Source organism: Pleurodeles waltl, chromosome 2_2 (assembly GCF_031143425.1).
Source record: "Pleurodeles waltl isolate 20211129_DDA chromosome 2_2, aPleWal1.hap1.20221129, whole genome shotgun sequence".
NCBI classification, from domain to species: Eukaryota; Metazoa; Chordata; class Amphibia; order Caudata; family Salamandridae; genus Pleurodeles; species Pleurodeles waltl.
This window is the reverse complement of record NC_090439.1, coordinates 743,237,773-743,258,246: the sequence shown is the minus strand read 5'-3', so window position 1 is coordinate 743,258,246 and position 20,474 is coordinate 743,237,773. Positions and strand designations below refer to the sequence as shown.

General features: G+C 45.7%; 1 protein-coding gene across 1 annotated transcript in view; it reads right to left on the bottom strand.

Annotated features, from left to right (window-relative positions):
• The window catches only part of TERF1 (telomeric repeat binding factor 1), a 282,827-nt gene that overhangs the window by 91,986 nt on the left and 170,367 nt on the right, over positions 1-20,474 (bottom strand). The window contains exons 6-7 of the mRNA XM_069220352.1: positions 19,857-19,966; positions 12,155-12,286 (exon numbers count right to left, since the gene is read on the bottom strand). Of these exons, the coding sequence (XP_069076453.1) occupies positions 12,155-12,286; positions 19,857-19,966 (242 nt within the window). The remainder of the gene's footprint in view (positions 1-12,154; positions 12,287-19,856; positions 19,967-20,474) is intronic.

Here is a 20,474-nt window from a genome sequence, read left to right as displayed (position 1 = left end):
AAGTAAGTAACTTGTTCCTCTGAAGAATACATCTAATTCTGGAGATTAAAAAAAAGCAGATTGTTCACACAGTGGTCTTTAGTACCATCAACATAAAAGCTTAAAACCCTTCTGGGGACTGAATGATGGAGCCTCTCCTCTCTTTTGATGAGTAGAGGATGGGAGGGTATAGGTAAAGAACTCTGGCAAGGTGATGGACTGCATGATGTGCAAAGACATAACAACCTAATGCAAAAAGATCGCTTGAGTACTCACAACCAGTTTTCCGGAACAGAATGTTGTAGTATTGTTGCACCAACAGTTCCTGGAGCTCATTCATGCACTGAAGTAATCGCAATATGGAAGGCACTCTAAGTCAGGAGACGCAGCAAGCAGTAATGAATCGGTTCGTACACATGAGAAATGTCAAGACCAAATTAAGGTCCCATTGAGGCATTACAAACTAGAGAAAAAAACTTGTGTAAAACCTTTTATAAACCTCATCACAACAAGTGATTTAAGAAAGGAGGTTGGTCGGACAAAGGTGGAAGGCTCAAGGATTTGGAAAAAAACTTTAAAAGTCCCCACTGCAAGGGCTTGGTGATCAAAGACAAAACTAACAAACCATCCAACAGGTTTGTTTTTAAAATGTCAATCTTGCAGATTCCACAAGAGGCTACAAATTTCTCCCATAGCCTGGCTTAAGTGGACTTTGTGAATGACACCGGGTGGTGAGAATGACCACCACTTCAGTTGGCAGATCAAATGCAGTTAACTGCCGCCGCTAAATCTGCACACATGGACGTATAGATTGTACAAGTTTGGGTGAAGGGCCCTGGCTTGCTGCTGCGAGAGAAAACTCTCCCAAAGTGCGTGCCTGATCAAAGGACTGATGGTCATGCCAGGAGTTTCATTTACTACACTCTCCTAGTCCAATTGGAGGCCACTGGAACTCTGGGAAAGAGGTGCAGAGGAGGGAAGGTGTACAGGAGTCCAGTGCTCCATTCCAGTCAGAATGCATCTCCTAGAGCGTATTCTTGAGGAAACTACAATGTACAAAATCTTTGAAACTGCATCTTCTTGACAGTGGCAAAAAAGATCTTGCTAGGGTTTCACCCACTTCCAGAATATGGCCTGTGCCACTGCGGGATGTAGGTAACATTTGTGATCCGTCAGATGCTGCCTGCTTAGCTCATCCCCTTTGCCACTGAAGGACTCTACCAGGTGGTTCAAGACCAAATTAAGGTCCCATTGAGGCATTACAAGCTAGAGAAAAAACATGTGTCAAACCTTTATGTGATCAGGGCAGGATCCTTCAATGTCGGAGTGGGCGAGCTATGTAGGCAGAGTCTCACGAATCACAAATGGTATCTACATCCCACAGTGGCGCAGTCCATCCTCTGGAAGTGAGGAGAACACTGGCTAGAAATTTAACATATAAAATTCCCCCTAAATATTTACCTAAAATTATTTATTTTTATAGGGTCGTTGAAATGATCATGTAGTGGTAAATATTCAGCATTACCTTCCCCTGCTTTACCAAATCTAGCAGGTGCCTGACTTCAATGTGGCCACCAACGAGGACTTTGTCACGTCCTTGCAGATGTAACAGTTGGCTCTGCTGCAAAATGTTGGGATAGAAGACATGCAGCAGCGGAGGAGGAAGGCAGTCACCACGACAAGGCCAAAGCCTGACCTTTAGGTAAGGAGAAAATCCTTACAGCAGGAGCATTTTGAATTTGTCCTTCACCAGTGTCAGTACAGGCTACCAGAGGAGAAAATACATTCCAAGTGCCTCAATCCTCATGAATTCCAAACCCATGGAAGCCATGGGGAATTAACTGGGGTTCAAAATGCTAGTTGAATCCTGAACCAACAAGTTCCATCAAGCAGGATGTTTAGTGAAAAAATCAGTATCGGAATAGACAGTCTGTGATGCCTGGCCCAGTGGTCTGCAATGTATCTGTGAGGACCTAGTTAAAGAGGAGCGAAGGCTGAGCAGTGGCTAGCCCAGGCTACAAATCATAGGGGCTTTTATATTGGTCTCAGCTAAAGCTAGCTGCAAATCCAGGATGTCAGCTCACATCAGACTACTACTACAAATGATGCACTCTATTCCAGTGGTGGTCCAAGTGGTGAATCAAACTACATTTCACTGGAAGTACCAAGCCCACTGGCATCTTGCATGTTCATGTAAAATCTGTCATCTGTATAGTAAGGGAGGAGAAAAAGATCCCCCTCCCCACCATTATCTACATCTGGGGGTCTACCCTGTTCAGAGTCAGAGACCAAAAAGATAATTTTAAGAAAGTAGGTGTACAATATAATAGGGTTGGGGCCTTATCATGCAGTACACTCGCATGTGTCTCCTTGGGTCTAGTCAAAGTTATTTACTTAATGTTCAGATCAACCCTTTGGTAGCTATGGCACAGAGCAGCAATGCTTAGCAAAGGCACAATATCTAAAGCATTTAACAGTGCCAAAACATGGAAAAAGAAAGTCACCAAACAAGAAAGAGACACAACAATAATCTATAAAAACATAAAGCACATTTTTATGAATTTTTAGAGTCCTTGTTGACTAAAATCCACCAGAGGGTTCTGAGATATGAATTTTTAAAGCATTTAAAAATGTTGACATTAAGCGCAAACAAGCACTGGCAAGTCAAAACTAAGTAAACTTTTGAAAAATGTGTAATAGTTCATAACAGTGAGTTTGGCGACTCTGACCCAGGCTGAGCGACCAAATCCAACAGGATAGAGGTCTAGGAGTCTCAAAAAGAATCTTTGGACAGTTGCCTGGCTACTAGAGCACCTTTAAAGTGAGTTCCAAACTTTACAGGACCACCACCATTGGTTTCTATGGAGTGGTCCTAATGCTGAGGGATCCAGGCTTAAGGATACTCAATGGATGCTCCAAATGCTGTGTGGTCCACAGGGACGAAGTCAGGTCGAGCCCTTGGTCCACAGGTGAGTGGGGGCAACTCCAGCCATGGATCTCTGTGTCGTACGAAGTCCTCTACGCAGGGTCAAAGGGCTGCTACTGCAGACCTTTCATTCTTGCAACACTGCGGTAACAGTGCAAATATTCGGTGGGGGCTAGTGTCCCTTGGGTTGGATGAATCCAGTCAGAACCAACACACACGGGTTGAGCAGACTCAAACAGACTATTTGAGAATAGCCAGAAGTTGCATCTAAGTGCCTGGCGTCTGGTAGCGGCAAAACAGCTGCTATGGCCTCCAGAAACATGGTTTTGACTCTTTTAGCTTTAATGTCCTCAATGATGTTTGGTGGCTCTAGCCAACTGACCCTTGGAGTCTCTGCTTTGGATTGGGGCAGGAAATCAACTTTTCCCCAAGCCAGGCATGCAGAACAGGGTCCAAATGCCAGTAGCCCACAGTGCAGCAAGTACAGTCACTCCAAAGTCGCAGCCTCTCTTTGTGTACTTCCACAGGCACAATACTTCCAAAGGCACAAAAGTGGTCATCTTCTCATCCTTGGACCAGATGCAGCAATTACTACAGTTTTGGGTGCCAGGGTGACCAGTATATCTCAACAAAGTGCCCTGAGAGGACAACGTGGACAATAGCCAATGGGCTAGTAGGGTCCCGCTTACCTGGTGACCGTTCCGGTGATGTGCAGTACCTAGCTATTCTAAAATGCATTTTGCATGCCACAACCACCATGGCTGATGTCTTCCTCGAGTGTGAGGACCTTGGTAAGCCACTACGTGGGTGTGGCTACCAAGGGCTTCAAGCCCATGGAAAAATGGTTCTGAAACCGGTTTTCCCTTACTTGATCATGGCTCTACCCTGTTCTTAGTAGCACACCTCGGGGTGTGTGGCTACTATGGGCTGCACGTCCATGGAAAACTGGTTCTGAAACCGGTTTTCCCTTCCTTGGCCCTTGCTCTACACAGTCTATGGGGAACAAAGGGTATTCTGCGCAGAAGTATGGTCACAGCGGCCCTGTGATCCATGCCTTTTGGGCTAACACACTTTACCGAACATTCTGTGGGAGTGGGGCCACATCTACAGTGCAGCAACAGCCTTTAATCTCGGGATGGGAGTCATTCACATGTCTCCATAGGTGGACAGAAACCTGTCTCAGCCCCAGGGACTCTGTAAAGTCACTGGAGTAGCTGGGTCAAAGAGTGGCATCTTTTCACAAAAGTGGCCAGCATTAAATTGGACATATATGTCGACCGCACCGTTGAGTCACATTTGATGCCCCCTTTAATTTTATATTTTACATAGGATAGCTAGGTAGCTTCTGTCAGTCAGAAGTTAGACGCATTGAAGTGCCAACCTGTAACTCTGCATTTACCTTATAAGGCTACCTAACTGTCCTCAGCAACTACTGACATTTTAGGGCTTTGCTAAATAGACAGATCAAAAATATATGTCTATCTTAACAATATACAGCTCCTTGCCATAGGGCTTCATAGGCCTGCCTTAGAGGATAGATAGATAGATAATCATTTTTTTTTTTTTAGGGGCTAGTGAACTTTGATAATAGTGGTAATGGCAAAGCCGAGGGTGCAGTGCATGCACAGCCTCTTCAGTCTGCAATGACAGCAGAAAGTCATGTTTTCATTTCACTTTCAACCGTCGCACCCCTTGTGTGAACAGCCAGCCTTACCTGCCCTTGGTACCTGGGATTTATATACTGGGGACTTGTGAGTAAGTCAACACATGCCAATTGGGAGCACCCAAATAAACATACGATTTTGAAAAGGAAAGAACACTGTCACTGTGGTCTGGACAGCAGTCCTCAGTGCCCTCGCAAAGTCGAAAACCAGCAGCTAATAGTGCAAACTATGGCAGAAAGTTAGGGAGAAACCTGCAAAAAGCCTGGTGCATCTGCCTGGTAGAGTCACTGGTTCAGAGTCAAGCTAAATGACTACTAGTTGAGCTTTTGTAGCCTCCTAGCAAGACATAGGGGAGATTGGGCTGACTTCTGTTCTGTGTCAGAAATCGAAATCACCACCAGATCCTCTTCTGATGTTGGCTGACTAGGACAGGCATGGCTCAGTTCTTGCAACTATAGTGGACCTCTGTACTGGGCCCATGATCAGCCCCAAGAATCTGCTGGTAGGAACCAAACTGGAGGCCCCTGCATTTCCTTTGGCACAGAAGAAGCCCCAGAAGGAGCAAGAAATGTATCAGAAATCTGTAGCATGGCCTCCTTGAAGGCTACAATCTGCTGCAGCATCACCGATGGGAGAAGTAGAATCACTTGGAAAATCAGCTCTGTGAATGGGGTCCCAAGATAACACCGACTGACAATGTAATACCCTTGCACCTTCTCTTTGAATACAGTTCTGGATGGGGTTGAGTCCTTCTTTGCTTTTTTTCGTTTGCATGTTTGACCTTTGATTTGGACTTACTTACTTGGGCCACAAAGTTGACCTTTAGCAGGAACAGTCATGGTAAGGAGTCTGGGCCCACACCTGTAGCTTGGAGCAGAACTGGGACCTATGTGAGGGCCAGGACTAATTATTATGTTTACAAACGTACAGCTGTGTTTCTTGGTCCCGGATCGTTTTCAGTTGCATAAGGTCACATTTGCCACACAATTTGGAGTGTCCTGAGCCCAAACACCAGAAACACACCGTGTGTGGGTCTGTGAACATATTCTTTCTACAGTCAGTGAATTTTTGGATAGCTGTCAATTTAGAAGGGAACTTGGTTCCCCAGCACACAGGATTTAGTTCAGAAGTCATCAGAAGACTGACAAAAAGGGAGCAGAGCTTTGGATCCACACTAGAAGGTGCAAAAAAAAAGTACTGACGTACGTTATGTTAGTTGGAGATAAATTGTCTTCATTAATTGTGTTTAGAACAGATGCATGAGGTGCTTATGTGTCCACATGTGGCCTTTAGCTATTTTGGTTAGAAGAATCACAAGCGAGTATTCATTGTCTGTGGGGCTGGAAGTGAGTTGCTCAAGGAGCTGGCACTTGAGGGTTGAAGTGATGTACCGGGCTGGCAGTCTTCTTGATATTGAACTGGAAGTGAGCTGCACCTAGAAGTGGCTATCTAACTAACAACTCTAAAGGTATCCTGTGACCATACGTAAAGTTTCCTAAACACCTCTGTGTGGTGGGTCGTACTAAGGAGTGGGATCCTCCATTCTTAGAAGAAATTACCTCCACCCAGGAACTCTGTGGTGTACTGTACCCAGGTGTGATGGTAATGTGAAGCCCAGGAGAAGAATTCCCTGCTGTGGCAAATGCTTATATGGTGGTCTGAGGTTACAGAGCCAGGATTTCTGGTCCTAGGCCCTTTACATGTCAGAATGGAGAAGAGACAGCAGGAAAACACCCTCAAGTTGGTGTCTTTTAGCTTGAGGCCCAGGCTGTAAGAGGTGATTGGGGATTTGTTAATGCTGCATTCATGTGACCAGGCCAATCTCATTATTAGCCTGTAGTCCATAACGAACCAGGATACTTCCTAGTTTGTTGTAGTATACAGCAGTTGTGTTGTCCGTTAGGACCTGTACCAGCATTCCCTTGATTGTCGGATTATTCAAAGCTCCAAAAGGTAGATATGGAGCTGGCTATCCTCTTGATAGCAGAGGCTCCTGATCACCACCTCCCCATGAAGGTCTCTCCAATGATGCATTTGTTATAACGGACATTTAGGTGGGGGAAGGGAGAGCACTGCCAGGTTGGCACTCTACTGCCACCACATGAACTCTCAAGCCCTATAATGCAAGGTCACCACAAAGTCGGAGAGGCAACTCCAGTGATGGGACTACTAGAATCTTAGGCTCCTCTTCAGGATCTGCATGTGCCATCGGTCATGCAGGATGAGAAGGATGTGCAAGGCCTGGAACCGAAGAATCCTAAGATCCATCCTTGAAATAAACGACAGAGCCAGAAAGGTCAGCATCCTATCCTGATCTCCTGTGTCCAGGATTGCACTTATGAAAATAATCTTGTACATGGGGCTCAAGTGGGACTTTGGCTTGTGATGAAAAACCTCAAGGAAACCCAAGGTAGCGTTTTAAGGACAGGAGGACAGGTATATTAAAATACACATGCTGCAAGTCCAGGGATACCATTCAGGTTCCTGGATATCAGGCAGAGAGTACATGAGCCAGTGTCAAGACAGAGGAGTGGTTCACCAAAAAAATGCACTGATGTGGGGAATAAGAGGTGGGAAGGAAACAAGAGGCAGGACATAGTTCTGATTAACAACTTATAAAACAGTTTAATCTAAGATGATGGATTTCCAGCAGGGAGGAAATACCAAAATCTGTCCACTCACCAGTGGATAGTGGGACAGTGAGGGGAAATCAAAGCAACACCGGTGCCCCTGCCACAAGTGATTAAGAGTTAGAAAATTGCTGTGTTTGCTAGAGTGAATGGCACGGACTGCCACCACACCCTCTGTCCTGAAAGCACAGAGTCTGCTGTTTGAAGGCTAATGCTGCCGGAAATACAGGCCTTAGGAGTAGCCGGCAGTGGAATTGTCTGGCTGGGGACATTAACCCTAGGGATCGACCAGTGGTGCAATTATGTTTGAATTGCTAAAGTGCAGAGTCAGACTTCTCTTTCAACATTCTAGATGGCCAAATGGGATACTTAAACATCCGCGCAAAGCTGGCTGTTTGTGTCTGGGGTTGCCCTTGAAGCACTACATAGGTGGCAATGCTGTGGCCTACGCTGTGGTCCCAAACTGCATTCAACACCTAATTTGCTTCATTGAGTCTATCTTGTATTGTTTGGGCAATTTACTTGGTGAGGTCTTATGGAATGGACAGCAAAATCTTGCTGGCCATGCCCTACAAGGCATAGGTGTACCTGCCCAGAAGGAATGCCACTTTATTAGAGCATAAAACCAGGTTAGCTGAGCAAATGATCTTCTTGCCAACGGAATCAATAGGTTTCAACTGCCTATCTTGGGGGTTTAATGGAAAAGCATTTGCCCTGACTATCTGTGAATGCATGCACCATCAGGCTTGCCAGGGGCCTATGCCATATGGCCACAGGCTAGCTGACCAGAGGGGCTGAGAGCATGGCTTAGGCCAAGTGGCAGGATAGGGGAGAGAGTCCCTAAAGAATGCCTCAGATGAGGTTGGACTCAGTTGATGAATTTCAGTTAAACACTGGCTTTGGTTTCCAAAATAGACAACTGGGAGTCTAGCACTTCTGAAGTTCTTCACACCACTACAGCAAAAGATGCACTTTCTTCTATTGGTGAGTGAGGTGGTGAGTCCAGCTCTGCCTCTAGTGAGGTCTCTAGTCCACTGGCATTTTGCAAGTACAAATTCAACTCTTCATCAATGTCATGAGAGGAAGCAGACTGTCAATACCTTATTATCATGGTTAAACTAGACACAAGGAATGCCTTGGACCACATCAGATTCAGAGGTGAAGAAGGTCTCCATGGTCTGATAGTACTAGCATTCAGGCCGAGGCTGAAGGTCTGGCTGCACAACCATTAAGTGCTCCTTAGTTTTTTTCATTGCGTGAAATAGGCCTGGTGGGTCAACATGGAAGGAACTAGAGAGGATCCTGCGGCTGGAGCGGACGTTTGGGCTGGCTTCAGTACGGGTCCAGAGATGACAGTCGACACCAGGGAGGCTTGCCTGCAGAAGTCCAAATGGGGGCTGTTGGAAATGGCCTTTCTGCAGGGTCACCCCCAAACTTTTTGCCTTCCTCCTTCTCTTTTTCTGACCTGATTTTTGCTGGCATTAGGACTCTGCACACTTTACCACTGCTAATCAGTGCTAAAGTGCATATCCTCTCTCCTTAAAACATGGTGACATTGGCTCATATCCAATTGGCTTATTTAATTTACTAGTAAGTCCCTAGCAAAGTGCACTATACATGCCCAGGGCCTGTAAATTAAATTTTACAAGTGGGCTGCAGCACTGGTTGTGCCACCCACATAAGTAGCCCTCTAACCATGTCTCAGGCCTGCCATTGCAAGGCATATGTGTGCAGTTTCACTGCCACTTCGACTGGGCCTTACACTCCCATGTTTCTACATATAAGTCACCCCTAATGTAGGCCCTAGGTAGCCCATGGGTCAGGGTGCTATGTAGGTAAAAGGCAGGGCATGAACATGTGTGTTCTATATGTCCTGGTAGTGTATAACTCCGAAATTCGTTTTACGCTGCTGTAAGGCATGCTCCTTTCATAGGATAGCATTAGGGCTACCCTCATATACTGTATGAGCGGTAGATTCTGATCTGAAAGGAGTAACCAGGTCATATTTAATAGAAATGGAATAGAAAATCCTGCTTATTGAAGTTGGATTTAATATTACTATTCTAGAAATGCCACTTTTAGAAAGAGAAAATTTCTCTACACTTAAATCCTTCTGTGCCTTACAATCCACGTCTGGCTAGGCTAGTTGACAGCTCCCTTATGCATTTCACTCAGACAAGCCCAAACACAGGATACCCAGTCACACCTGCACACATCTGTATAATGAATAGGTCTTCCTGGGCTGAGAGGGTGGAGCGCCTGACACTTACATTTGAAAGGACAGTGGCCTGCCCTCACACAATGGACTGCCAAACCCCCTACTGGGACCATGGCAGACAGGCTGGAACTGAAAGGGGACCCTGTGCACTTCTAAGCCACTCTTTGAAGTCCCCCCCACTTCAAAGGCACATTTGGGTATTTAACCAGGGTCCCTGAAACTACCAACTCAGACACTTCTGGACCTGAACCTGCAACTTGTCAAGAGGAACTGCCTGGCTGCCCAGAGGACTCATCTGGACTGTTTTACTGTGAAGTACTGCTGCCCCGCAGTTGCCCTGCTGCCCTCTGCTGAGAAGTGCTCTCCAAGGGCTTGGATAGAGCTTGGCTCCTGTTTTCTGAAGTCTCAGGGCCAAAAAAACTTCATCTCTGCAAGGAACTCCTTGTGCGCTGGAAATCGACGCACAGCCTGCCAGAAACGCCACACAGCTGTGGTATGACCGAGAAGTTATCACGCCGAACCGAAACAATGCTACCCCGGCTTCCCGAGGGAAGAATCGACGCAGCGCCTGCCTTGCGACAGAAGATTCGCCGCACAGCCCTACCGGACTGACGCATAGCCGAACCGGAATGACCCAGCCTAATTCCCTGAGTGGAAACCAAAGCAGCGGCTGCCGTGAGACAGAAAATTCAACAGATCTCCACACTGGATCTAGGGAACTCCTGTGACTTGGTCCTGCATGCCCAGGATTTCTCCACATCGTCCACGGGGCGTCCAAATACCTCTCAACCCGAAGAGGATCCAAGCCTGCGCGCCAGAAATCAACGCAAAGCCCTGGCTGTATGGAAAGGCACAGACGCATCGTCTGTGTGCGCCCGGAGAAACCGGCGCACACCTCCCCATTTTTCACGCATCTCCTCCTCTGTGGTCCATTGCTGATAGTTTAGATGCAAACCAGGTACTTTGTGCTTGCAAGAGACACAAATTGCTTTTTAATAACTTACGACTCTTTTTTATCATTTTCTTAAGTGATATTTCAACGTGTACCTATCAAATTTTTAAGGTTTTGACCTGCATTTAACCAGATAAATATTCTATATTTTTCTAAACGTGAGTGGGGTATTTTTGTGGTGTTTATATTGTGTTATTGCATGATTTATTGCACAAATACTTTACACATTGCCTTCTAAGTTGAGCCTGACTGCTCATTACAAAACTACGAGAGGGTTGGCACAGGATAATTTGGATTGTATGTGACTTACCCAGATTAGAGAGAGGGTCCCTGCTTGGACAGGGGGTAACCCTACTGCCAACTAAAGACCCCATTTATAACAAGGGGCCCCGGGTTTCTGTGGACCCAAACGCACACCAGAGGGAGTCAGTACCATCTAGGAAATTTCCAGTGGCTGCCCTGAAGGCTGCTGTTAGTTGATGGTTGAGGAAGGCCTGCGAAAAACAGGGTGTACCAGGATCAATCTCCGGACTGGCTATGAGAAAGAAGACGCTGGCCCCTTTGAGTGACGCCCTTTCGATTTCTTACCAGAATTCGAGTGGCAGGACAAGTTCAGCTTTGATTTCTTTGCTTTTGACATTTTTGACATATACATACACACACATATACACACACACACTCACATATTTACAAGACTACATATATAAAATTAGCTATGGCTTGACCTCCCACCCTGCACCCCCAACCCGCCCCCACCCACCTCTCTCTGCTCCCCACTCCTCTCTCTGCTGGGAGCAGACAGGGAACTATGCTGCCTGACAGTAACAGTTAGTTACTTTAATTATTTCATACTTTGTAGGCGTTTTTAACTTATGCTTCCCTAGGTGATCTGACCTTTGTCCCAAAAACCGGGACACTTAATTAAATATCTGACCTTTGTCCCAAAAACCGGAACTTTATTTAAAATTAAGAGAAGCGTCTGGACACCGGGACAGTTCTCTAAAAACCGGTACTATCCGGGGGAAATCCGGGACGTCTGGTCACCCTAACCAAGGTGGAAGTGGAGGTCAGATCCGAATCTGACATCAGCACACAGGATAGGACCTTACATGAGGTTCCACTCCATCCCTTATAGATTGTTATGAAATCATCACAGATGCATTTGGTGCCACCTACTAGAGCACGAGGAGCATTGATGAAAAAAAAACTGAAGATCCAGTGTGGTCCCTGAGAATATTCAACAGTAGTATCCACTGCTAAAAAGAGTGTCTCATTTCAGCATGGCTTATGATTGCATTTATAACTAAAGTATACTAAAAAAGACAGAAGACAAACATGACTAAGAAGTTAGCCTGTTCTTACTGTTATATGTTTCACAGTTGGAGGGAGGCAATACTAACCCCACTCTAATTTTCCAATGCCAAGCCACTTTCTCCTTCCTCCAATCTTTACTACAATATCTACCACTCTGCACAACTACCCCGTCCTAACTTTATTTTCTCTACACTACACATCTGCTCTCACACTTCTACCACCTTATTTTCCATTACTTCTCTACAGGTAACAATGTGGTCTCAAATCATATCGAGGTTGTCAAAATTTGATATAGTTCTAGTTACAAAACTCAGAGATAAATGTGTGAAATTATTACAGGCATACCGTGGTGAGTTTTTCCCCAAATAAAGTTTTGCATGCAGTAGAAATTATAGTCAACACAAAAGATAATCTACTGTTGAAATTGTGGAAACAGTGCAACATTAAATGCAAAAACAAGACAGCACTTACTGAGTAGTATGCAGCCTTTTCTTTTGGTTCATCAAGCATTGTGCATTTTTATTTTCGTTATCTGTATCTTCCTTTACACTCAATTTTCTCTCTTTTTTTAAATTGGAGGACGAGGCATAATCACAGCCACACCTGCAGGAAAAAGGAAGCACATGAGAAATATTCAGAGTATGAAGAGTGTAAATCTCAGCTCACAATAAAACAACAAAGAAAAAAAACCATTTAATATGTTAAAAACTGAGCATGACATCAGTGAAGACAGCAGAGGTCAGTGAATTCATGCATTTGTTAATTGTGACCACAAGCCCAACACCAATATAATCTGAAATTTCATTACATATTACAGAACCTACATATCCTACTAAGTTACTGTAAGAAGTCTCTACAGCCAGTCTAACTAATTTGTAGACTGACGCAGGAATCTTCTTTATCACTTAACGTTTAGAGCGTTGATCGATCCGTATCTATGGCATCTTGAGTCTTTCAGGGTAGACCAAACAAATGCTCTAAGGGTAGGCTGACATATATGTGACAGCGTACACCTAAATCAGTGTGGGGTCAACCTAGGGTTGCATGCTTTTGAACTTTTCTGTTGAGCCAAATTGTGCTCAATGTGAAATTCTATGAATTTTGAGCTTGAAGAATTTCACAATATTTTGGGGAAGATTTTCACTAGAGCTGTCAATTTCATATGAGGGACGTTGTCTCCTCATACCAATCTCTTGCATGTAAATCACGTAACTTTTTAATGCAAGGCATGCCTCTGTGTTCAATTTTCTAGCTGCAAAAACAGAAAATCGAATTACACAAAATGTCAGGTATTTTTTGCACATTTTTGGAAAACTAAATATCTTAAATAAATTCCTTGAGTGCAGTACAGTGAAAATGCTAGAGCAGTGGTTTACTCCGTGCCCAGAACATTTTTTTCCCAAAGCTGCAAAGTATACAAGATTAGTACATAGGATTCTCATGTTGTCCAAAGTTAAGAGTATTTGTTGCAGTCTTCTTCAGCTGCATTCGCAATACATGCCTAAGTGAATGCTGCCTTTTAATTATGGTTTTGGAATTGTAATGGATAAAAGTGTTCTGATCTGAAGAATCCTAGACTGTAATTGAGATTTAGACTAAAGCCACAATAGGCTACAGTTAATCTCTAGACATTTTGTCTGCAGAAGAAGCTAAAGAAGCCGATGATGCGTTGGAATAATGTATTGTGCTTTGTGACAAAATCTAACAATTCAAGAAGGTCAGAAATTCCAAATCCCTGTGATGACATACAAAACGAGTCAATGTCTCCTTATTTAAATAGACAAAATGGAGGCTGCAAAAAGTGTTGCTATTCAAGAGTATTGTGACAGCTGAACGTTTGCAGCACGGTTGTGGGATAGCCAAGGTTTGCTGTGGTCAGAAGAACAAGTTACTTACCTTCGGTAACGCTTTTTCTGGTAAATACATTAGCTACCCGTGGATTCCTCACCTTATGAATTCTCCCAATGCGCCAGCATTTGACGGAAAATCTTCTTCCCAGCTCTCCATGTCGACGAGGACGTTGTAATTGCACGGCTCCACGCGACTCCGCATAACATCACCGTGCCAATAAGAGGTCCTCGCCAGCGTGCTGACGTCAGTTTCACCCATTTTTTACGTGCCTTTGAGGCGAACAGGTGAAAACCGACCTCACAATAGCTCAAATGAATACACACATAAAACCATATTGATATAACACGATTATAACCATCATTTATATATACATAAAATAACCAAAACATATACACTTGTAAAACAAAAGACTTGGTATGACCAGACAGGCAATGGGGAGGCAGGTGGGACTGTGAGGAATCCACAGGTAGCTAATGTATCCACCAGAAAAAGTGTTACCGAAGGTAAGTAACTTGTTCTTCTGATGGATACAACTACCTGTGGATTCATCACCTTATGAATAGAGTCCCAAAGCAGTACTGCACTCGGAGGTGGGTGCCTGACCGGTCACACCAAGAAATCCTGCAATACAGAACATGCAAAATCCCTCCTAACCTCAGAGTCCAAGCAATAATGCTTTGCGAAGGTGTGGAGGGACGCCCAAGTTGCTGCCTTGCAAATATCCACTAACGGAACCCCTCTAGCCAGGGCCGAAGTGGCAGACTTAGCCCTGGTCGAATAGGCTCTAATACCCTCAGGGGGAACCTTGTTTGCCAACAAGTAATAGACTTGGATACATAGAATGACCCACCTGGATATCGTTCTATTATGGACTGCTCTGCCCTTCCTCTTTCCTACATATCCCACGAATAGCTGGTCTTCCAACTGAAAGTCCTTTGTCCTCTCAATATAAAAACTGAGAGCCCTTCTGGGGTCCAAACAATGGAGTTTCTCTTCCACCTTTGAGGGATGAGGAGGAGGAGGGTAGAAAGATGGAAGGGTAATGGTCTGCCCCATATGGAAAGGAGTGACAACTTTAAGCAGGAAAGCCGCTGTGGTTTTCAGCACCACTTTGTCAGGAAAGAATAAAGTAAAGGGAGGTTTAACACAAAGGGCCTGAAGCTCACCGACACGCCTAGCCGATGTAATAGCTATCAGGAAAACAGTCTTAAGAACTAAAAATCTTAATGGACAAGAATGCATAGGTTCAAACGGTGAACCCATTAAAAAAGTGAAAACCAGAATCAAATCCGACTAAGGCATAAGAAAGGGAGTGGGAGGAAATGTATTTGTTAAACCCTTTAAGAACCTAATAACAAGAGTCGATTTAAACAAGGAGGGTTGATCCGGAAGGCAAAGAAAGGCTGACAGTGTCGCCAAATAGCCTTTAACAGTAGCAACTGCACAACCCTTCTGTGCTAAAGCTAATGCAAACAACAGAACATCAGACAGATGGCCCTCAAGGGATCAATTTGTTTCTCTCCACACCAAGCCACGAATTTTGCCCACCTGCCTGCATAAAGTCTTAGTGGAGTGTCGCCTGGCCGATAAAATAACATCCACTACCCCTGGTGGGAGAGAGAAAGCACTCAGATTGCCCCGCTCAATCTCCAGGCATGTAGGTGCAGGCTCTGGAGGTGGGGGTGTAGAACCTGCCCCTGCGACTGCGAGAGGAGATCTTCCCTGAGAAGGAGACAGAGCAGAGGGCACAGTGAGAGTTGGAGAAGGTCCGTGTACCACACCCTTCTCGGCCAATCCGGAGTTATTAAAATGATCTGAGCCCGATCTTGGCGAATCTTCCTCAGAACCTGAGGAATCAAGGGTATGGGGGAAACGCGTAAAGCCACTGGTCGCACCAAGACATCTGAAAGGCGTCCCCCAAAGCTCTTTGCAACTGATACTGGATGCTTCAGAACGACAGGCAGTGCGCGTTCTCCAGAGTGGCAAACAGATCTATCCGCGGAGAACCCAACATCTGAAAGACGTGATGGACCAGATCCAGATGGAGACGCCACTCGTGATCGGCCGAGAAATGTCGACAGAGTGTCCGCATGCACGTTGAGCACTCTGGCCTGATGATTCGTTACCAAACAAATGTGATGGTCCTAAACCCAGGACCAGAGCCGCAGAGCCTCTCTGCAGAGAAGGTACGACCCTACTCCTCCCTGCTTGTTGATGTACCACATTGCGGTAGTGTTGTCCATCAAGACTTGAACTGACTGACTGCAAAGGGAAGGGAGGAAGGCCTTGGGAGCCAGAGGTATCGCCCGCAATTCTATCAGATTGATATAAAAAGTGTGTTCCACTGGAGTCCAAAGACCTATGATCTCCAGGTCCCCCAGATGAGCTCCCCACCCTAGAGTGGAAGCATCTGTTATGACTGTGACCACGGGAGGTCGCAGTGAAAACGGCCTTCCTAGAGAGAGGTTGCCGTCCACAGCCCACCATCCTAGATCCGCTGCAGCGTCTCTGGAGATCGATATAGACTCCTTGAGATCCCCTTGTGTTGAAACCATTGCCTGCGGCGGCACCACTGGAGAGCCCTCATGTGCCAACGCGCATGAGTGACCAACAGAATGCAAGAAGCAAACAGACCGAGCAGGCGCAGGACCTTGCGGACTGGAACAACCGTTCAATTTTGAAACACTGGAATCAATGCCTGGATGTCCTGAATCCGCTGAGGGGGGAGGATAGGCCTGATTCAATGCTGGTTCAAGTATTGCCCCTATGAACAGGAGGCGCTCCGAGGGCTCCAGGTGAGACTTGGGCACGTTTACCGAAAAACCCAGACTGAACAACAACAGAGTTGTCATTTGCAAGTGATGCAGCTCAAGCTCCGGAGACTTGGGTTTGATCAACCAATCACCCAGCTAAGGGAATATCGATATTCCCTTCCTTCTGAGACTTGCAGCAACCACCGCCATCACCTTCGTGATGACTCGAGGTGCTGAAGTAAGACCAAACGAAGAACCGCAAATTGGTAGTGTTGCGACCCCACCACAAACCAGAGATACCTCCTGTGCGACTTGAGAATAGGGATACGAAAGTAAGCATCCTGCAAGTCGACAGAAACCATCCAATCCTCTTTGTTCAACGCCAGAAGTACCTACGCTAGAGTCAGCATCTTGAATTTATCCTGTTTGAGGAACCAATTCAAAATCCTCAGGTTCAGGATTGGTCTCAATCAACCATACTTCTTGGGAATCAGGAAATATCTTGATTAACAACCCTGACCCCTTTCCTGCTCTGGAACCAACTCCACTGCACCTTTTGATAACAGGATTTGAACCTACTGCTGCAACAACAGGAGATGGTCTTCGAAACAAAACGAGGGACGGGGAGGGATGGGAAAGTGGAACTCCTGAAAAGGAAGAGCATATCCTCTCCTCACAATATTTAGAACCCAGGAGTCTGATGTGATTAACTCAGACTTGCGGAGAAAAAGACGTAATCTCCCCCCTACAGGAGAAGTATGGCTGAAAATGGGCAGAAAACTAGGGCTGCTTCCCTTGTTGTTGTCCTCCAGAGGAAGTGGATGATGCAGGGTGCTGCTGGGTGGTCCCTCTTGTCCAAACCCTCACCCGCCCTCTAAAGGACCTATATGGGAGGCTGGTAGGCTGTTGGACTGTGGACTGGGATCTCCCACGGTAAACGGCTCCACGCCCAAACCCCCTGAACCTCCAAAAGGACCTCAAAGGGGTAGTCGTGGAAGCCTGCAGACCCAAAGACTTTGCTGTGGCCCTACTGTCCTTAAAGCGCTCTAAGGCAGAGTCACTTTTAGCACCAAAAAGCTTTTCCCCATCAAAGGCAAGTCCAAGAGAGTAGTCTGGACATCCGAAGACAAGCCAGAGGACCTCAACCACGCATGCCTCCTGGTATCGATAGAGGTACCCATTGCCCTGGCCACCAAATCTGTAGAATCCAGACCAGACTGGATAATCTGGTTTGCCACTGCCTGAGCATCTGACAGGAGTTCACCAAATTGTCCTTGAATCTCCTGGGGCAGGTCTGGAACCATAGCCTTAGCTGTGTCCATCAGGGCGTGCACCTATCTACCTAATACACAGGTAGCGTTTGCTGCTTCAAGGGCCATACAACAGGAAGAAAAAGTCTTCTTTGCCGGCTGCTCCATTCTCTTGGACTCCCTGTCTGAAGGAATCACAGGGAAGGAGCCTGGTGCAGACATGAGGCTTGAACAACTAGACTCTCCGGGGTAGGATGTTTCGTCAAAAATCCCGGATCTCCAGGAGCCACTGTATACCTTCTTGCCACAGATCTATTGACAGCTGGGGATGACATAGGCTTCCTCCATACATCTACAATAGGCTCCGTAAGAGCATCATTAAATGGGAGCAATGGTTCTGCTGAAGCCGAAGAAGGATGCAGGACCTCCGTTAGAATATTAGCTTTCACCTCCGCAGCAGGCAACGGAAGATCCCAAAAATTTGCCACCTTCCTGACCACAGTATGGAAAGAGGCCGCTTCCTCCGTAAACTCCCCTGGAGAAGAAAGGTCCCACTCCGGGGAAGTGTCTAGCCCACTGGCTGAGTCAAGTTCTTGATATTCCCCCAAGGGCTCCGCAATCTCTCCTTCCTCCAGCAACTGCCTTTGGTACTCCTGCTCCTCCAAAAGCCTTCAAGCTTTTCTGCGTGACCTCAGCCTGGCCTCTAACCTTGGCATAGACATAGAATTAGCCAACGTCGATGACACCGGCTTCAGAACTGAAAGACGCGGACCAGGAGAAGAAGGCTGACTACGGTCGAATCCGGAGCCATCCGGCACCGGAGCGGATCCCATCTGCGCCGTGGTCACCTGAGGCTCTATCATCAGCATCGACTGATAAGTTGATGTCATCGGCGCCGAACCGACACCCTCAGCCGGGTATAAACGGCACCGCCTTGTAAGGACCTGAGGTGCCCAACGTAAATGCCTAAGGACCCGTGGGACCAGCCGGTGTACCAGCAGGGGCCATAGCATTAAACATACTAAACATGGCATTTAAAAGAAGCCGCTGATCCGCTCCCAGAGCCGGGAAGGCAGGATACCGCTGGTCTCCATGCAGCACTTGTGCCGGCTGAGCATCTGAATCCTGCACCGCAGGTGAAAAGCGAGGACTCCCTGGAGGCGCGACCACCTCGAAGACCGATGGCACCGGAGAAGCCTGAGTGCTTTGAAGCTGTGGAGTCACAGTAGGACTAACCTCCCACGTTGCCGTCTAGATGGAGACCTGGATCTTAAACGGCTTCGAGCCGAACGACACCTAGAGTTGTGACGACGACGCTTCTTAGGTTTTTTTGACGAAGTGTGAGAAGGCAATCTATAATGGCTTTTATGTCCTTTCTTCGCCCTAGCCAAAAAGAGGTTGGCTTCTCTCTCCTTCAGCGCCTTTGGATTCATTCTCTGGCAGGATACACACTCCTCAACGTCATGCTCAGAACTTAAACACCAAAGGCAATCATCATGAGGGTCAGTAACCGACATGCGACCCCCGCACTCCCGACAAGGCTTAAAGCCCGACTTCCTAGGAGGAGACATTGTAACCAGAAACAAGATTGTAACCATAAACAAGACGGAACACCTTCAACAGTAGCAAGAGCTAGGAGAAAACCATTAGCCTCGAAGGCACGGAAAAAAGGGAACCGACGTCAGCACACCGGCGAGGACCTCTTATTGGGTCGGTGACATCAGACAGAGTCGCGTGGAGCTCTGCAATTGTGACGTCCTCGTCGACATGGAGAGCTGGGAAGATTTTCTGTTGAATGCTGGCACATTGGGAGAATTCATAAGGTGAGGAATCCACAGGTAGTTGTATCCATCAGAAATATGTTTAAGAACGGACTCTTCAAAATTACATTTGAATAGCTTTTGCACTGTTATGATGGGGATGAAACAGAATAGTGATTATCTAGCTAGCTCCTAATACTGCAGGGCACCGAAGGTGTCATTGAAGAAATCTAATCACTATCACAGCTCTATAGATGTTAAGCCTTCCTGCTTCCAAACATTCACAATCACTGGAAACTCTCCCTTTAGCTCTGACTTTTAAATATCATATATAAACAAAATTATATTTGAGTGAAGAAACATGAGAACTAGTTTTTCAATTGTCGTCCAAGTGCACACAATTCAGACAAATTAATTTTCTCAGAAAAAGACAATTTACGTTATCAGCAGCCCGGATTCTTCTAAGAGGAGATAATGTATCGATGAAGCTTTAGGTTCACTTAAAATTGAACTATGCACTAACATAGCTAGTGTCACATTAATACCATTAAAAACAAACCTTTTCTTTTTCTCACAATTAATTTTGCTTTCCATTGTGATGTCATTTTTATTTTCATCAAATTGTGCCACCGGTGGTTCTTTTTTGGCTTCAACAACTTTTGCTGCAACCTTGATTGAAGAAAAAAGTTTTATTTGAAACAGCCAACACATTATCCCCCTTCAAATATATCTAGTAGGGTCACATGATGTAATTCATGACTGAGGAGGAGGCATGTACGGGCGTACGACACAAACTGAGCATCACACATGGAAAATCACGAGTATCACATGTTTGGAAAATTAAAAAACGCATCACTTCGTTCAGATATTCCCATTATCTGCTGGTTTGAAACAACCCAATAGAGTTTTTAAATACTTTGGAATCAAGCACTCATAAACAAAAGGAACTTAATTAGGATCTAATCTCAGACTGCATTTCAAACACTATTATTGACATTTCAGCAAATGCTTAAAATTTGTAGCTAATAACATACTGACAAAGAATACCTGTGGGAGGGGGCTTGCTAAAAGTATAGAAAAGGCTGAATATTGATATTAAGTAAAATGTAGTTGCCATAGTATAACAAACTCCCCCTCCCTCTTCCATCAGGCTGCTGAGTTGTCCCTGCTGGTACAG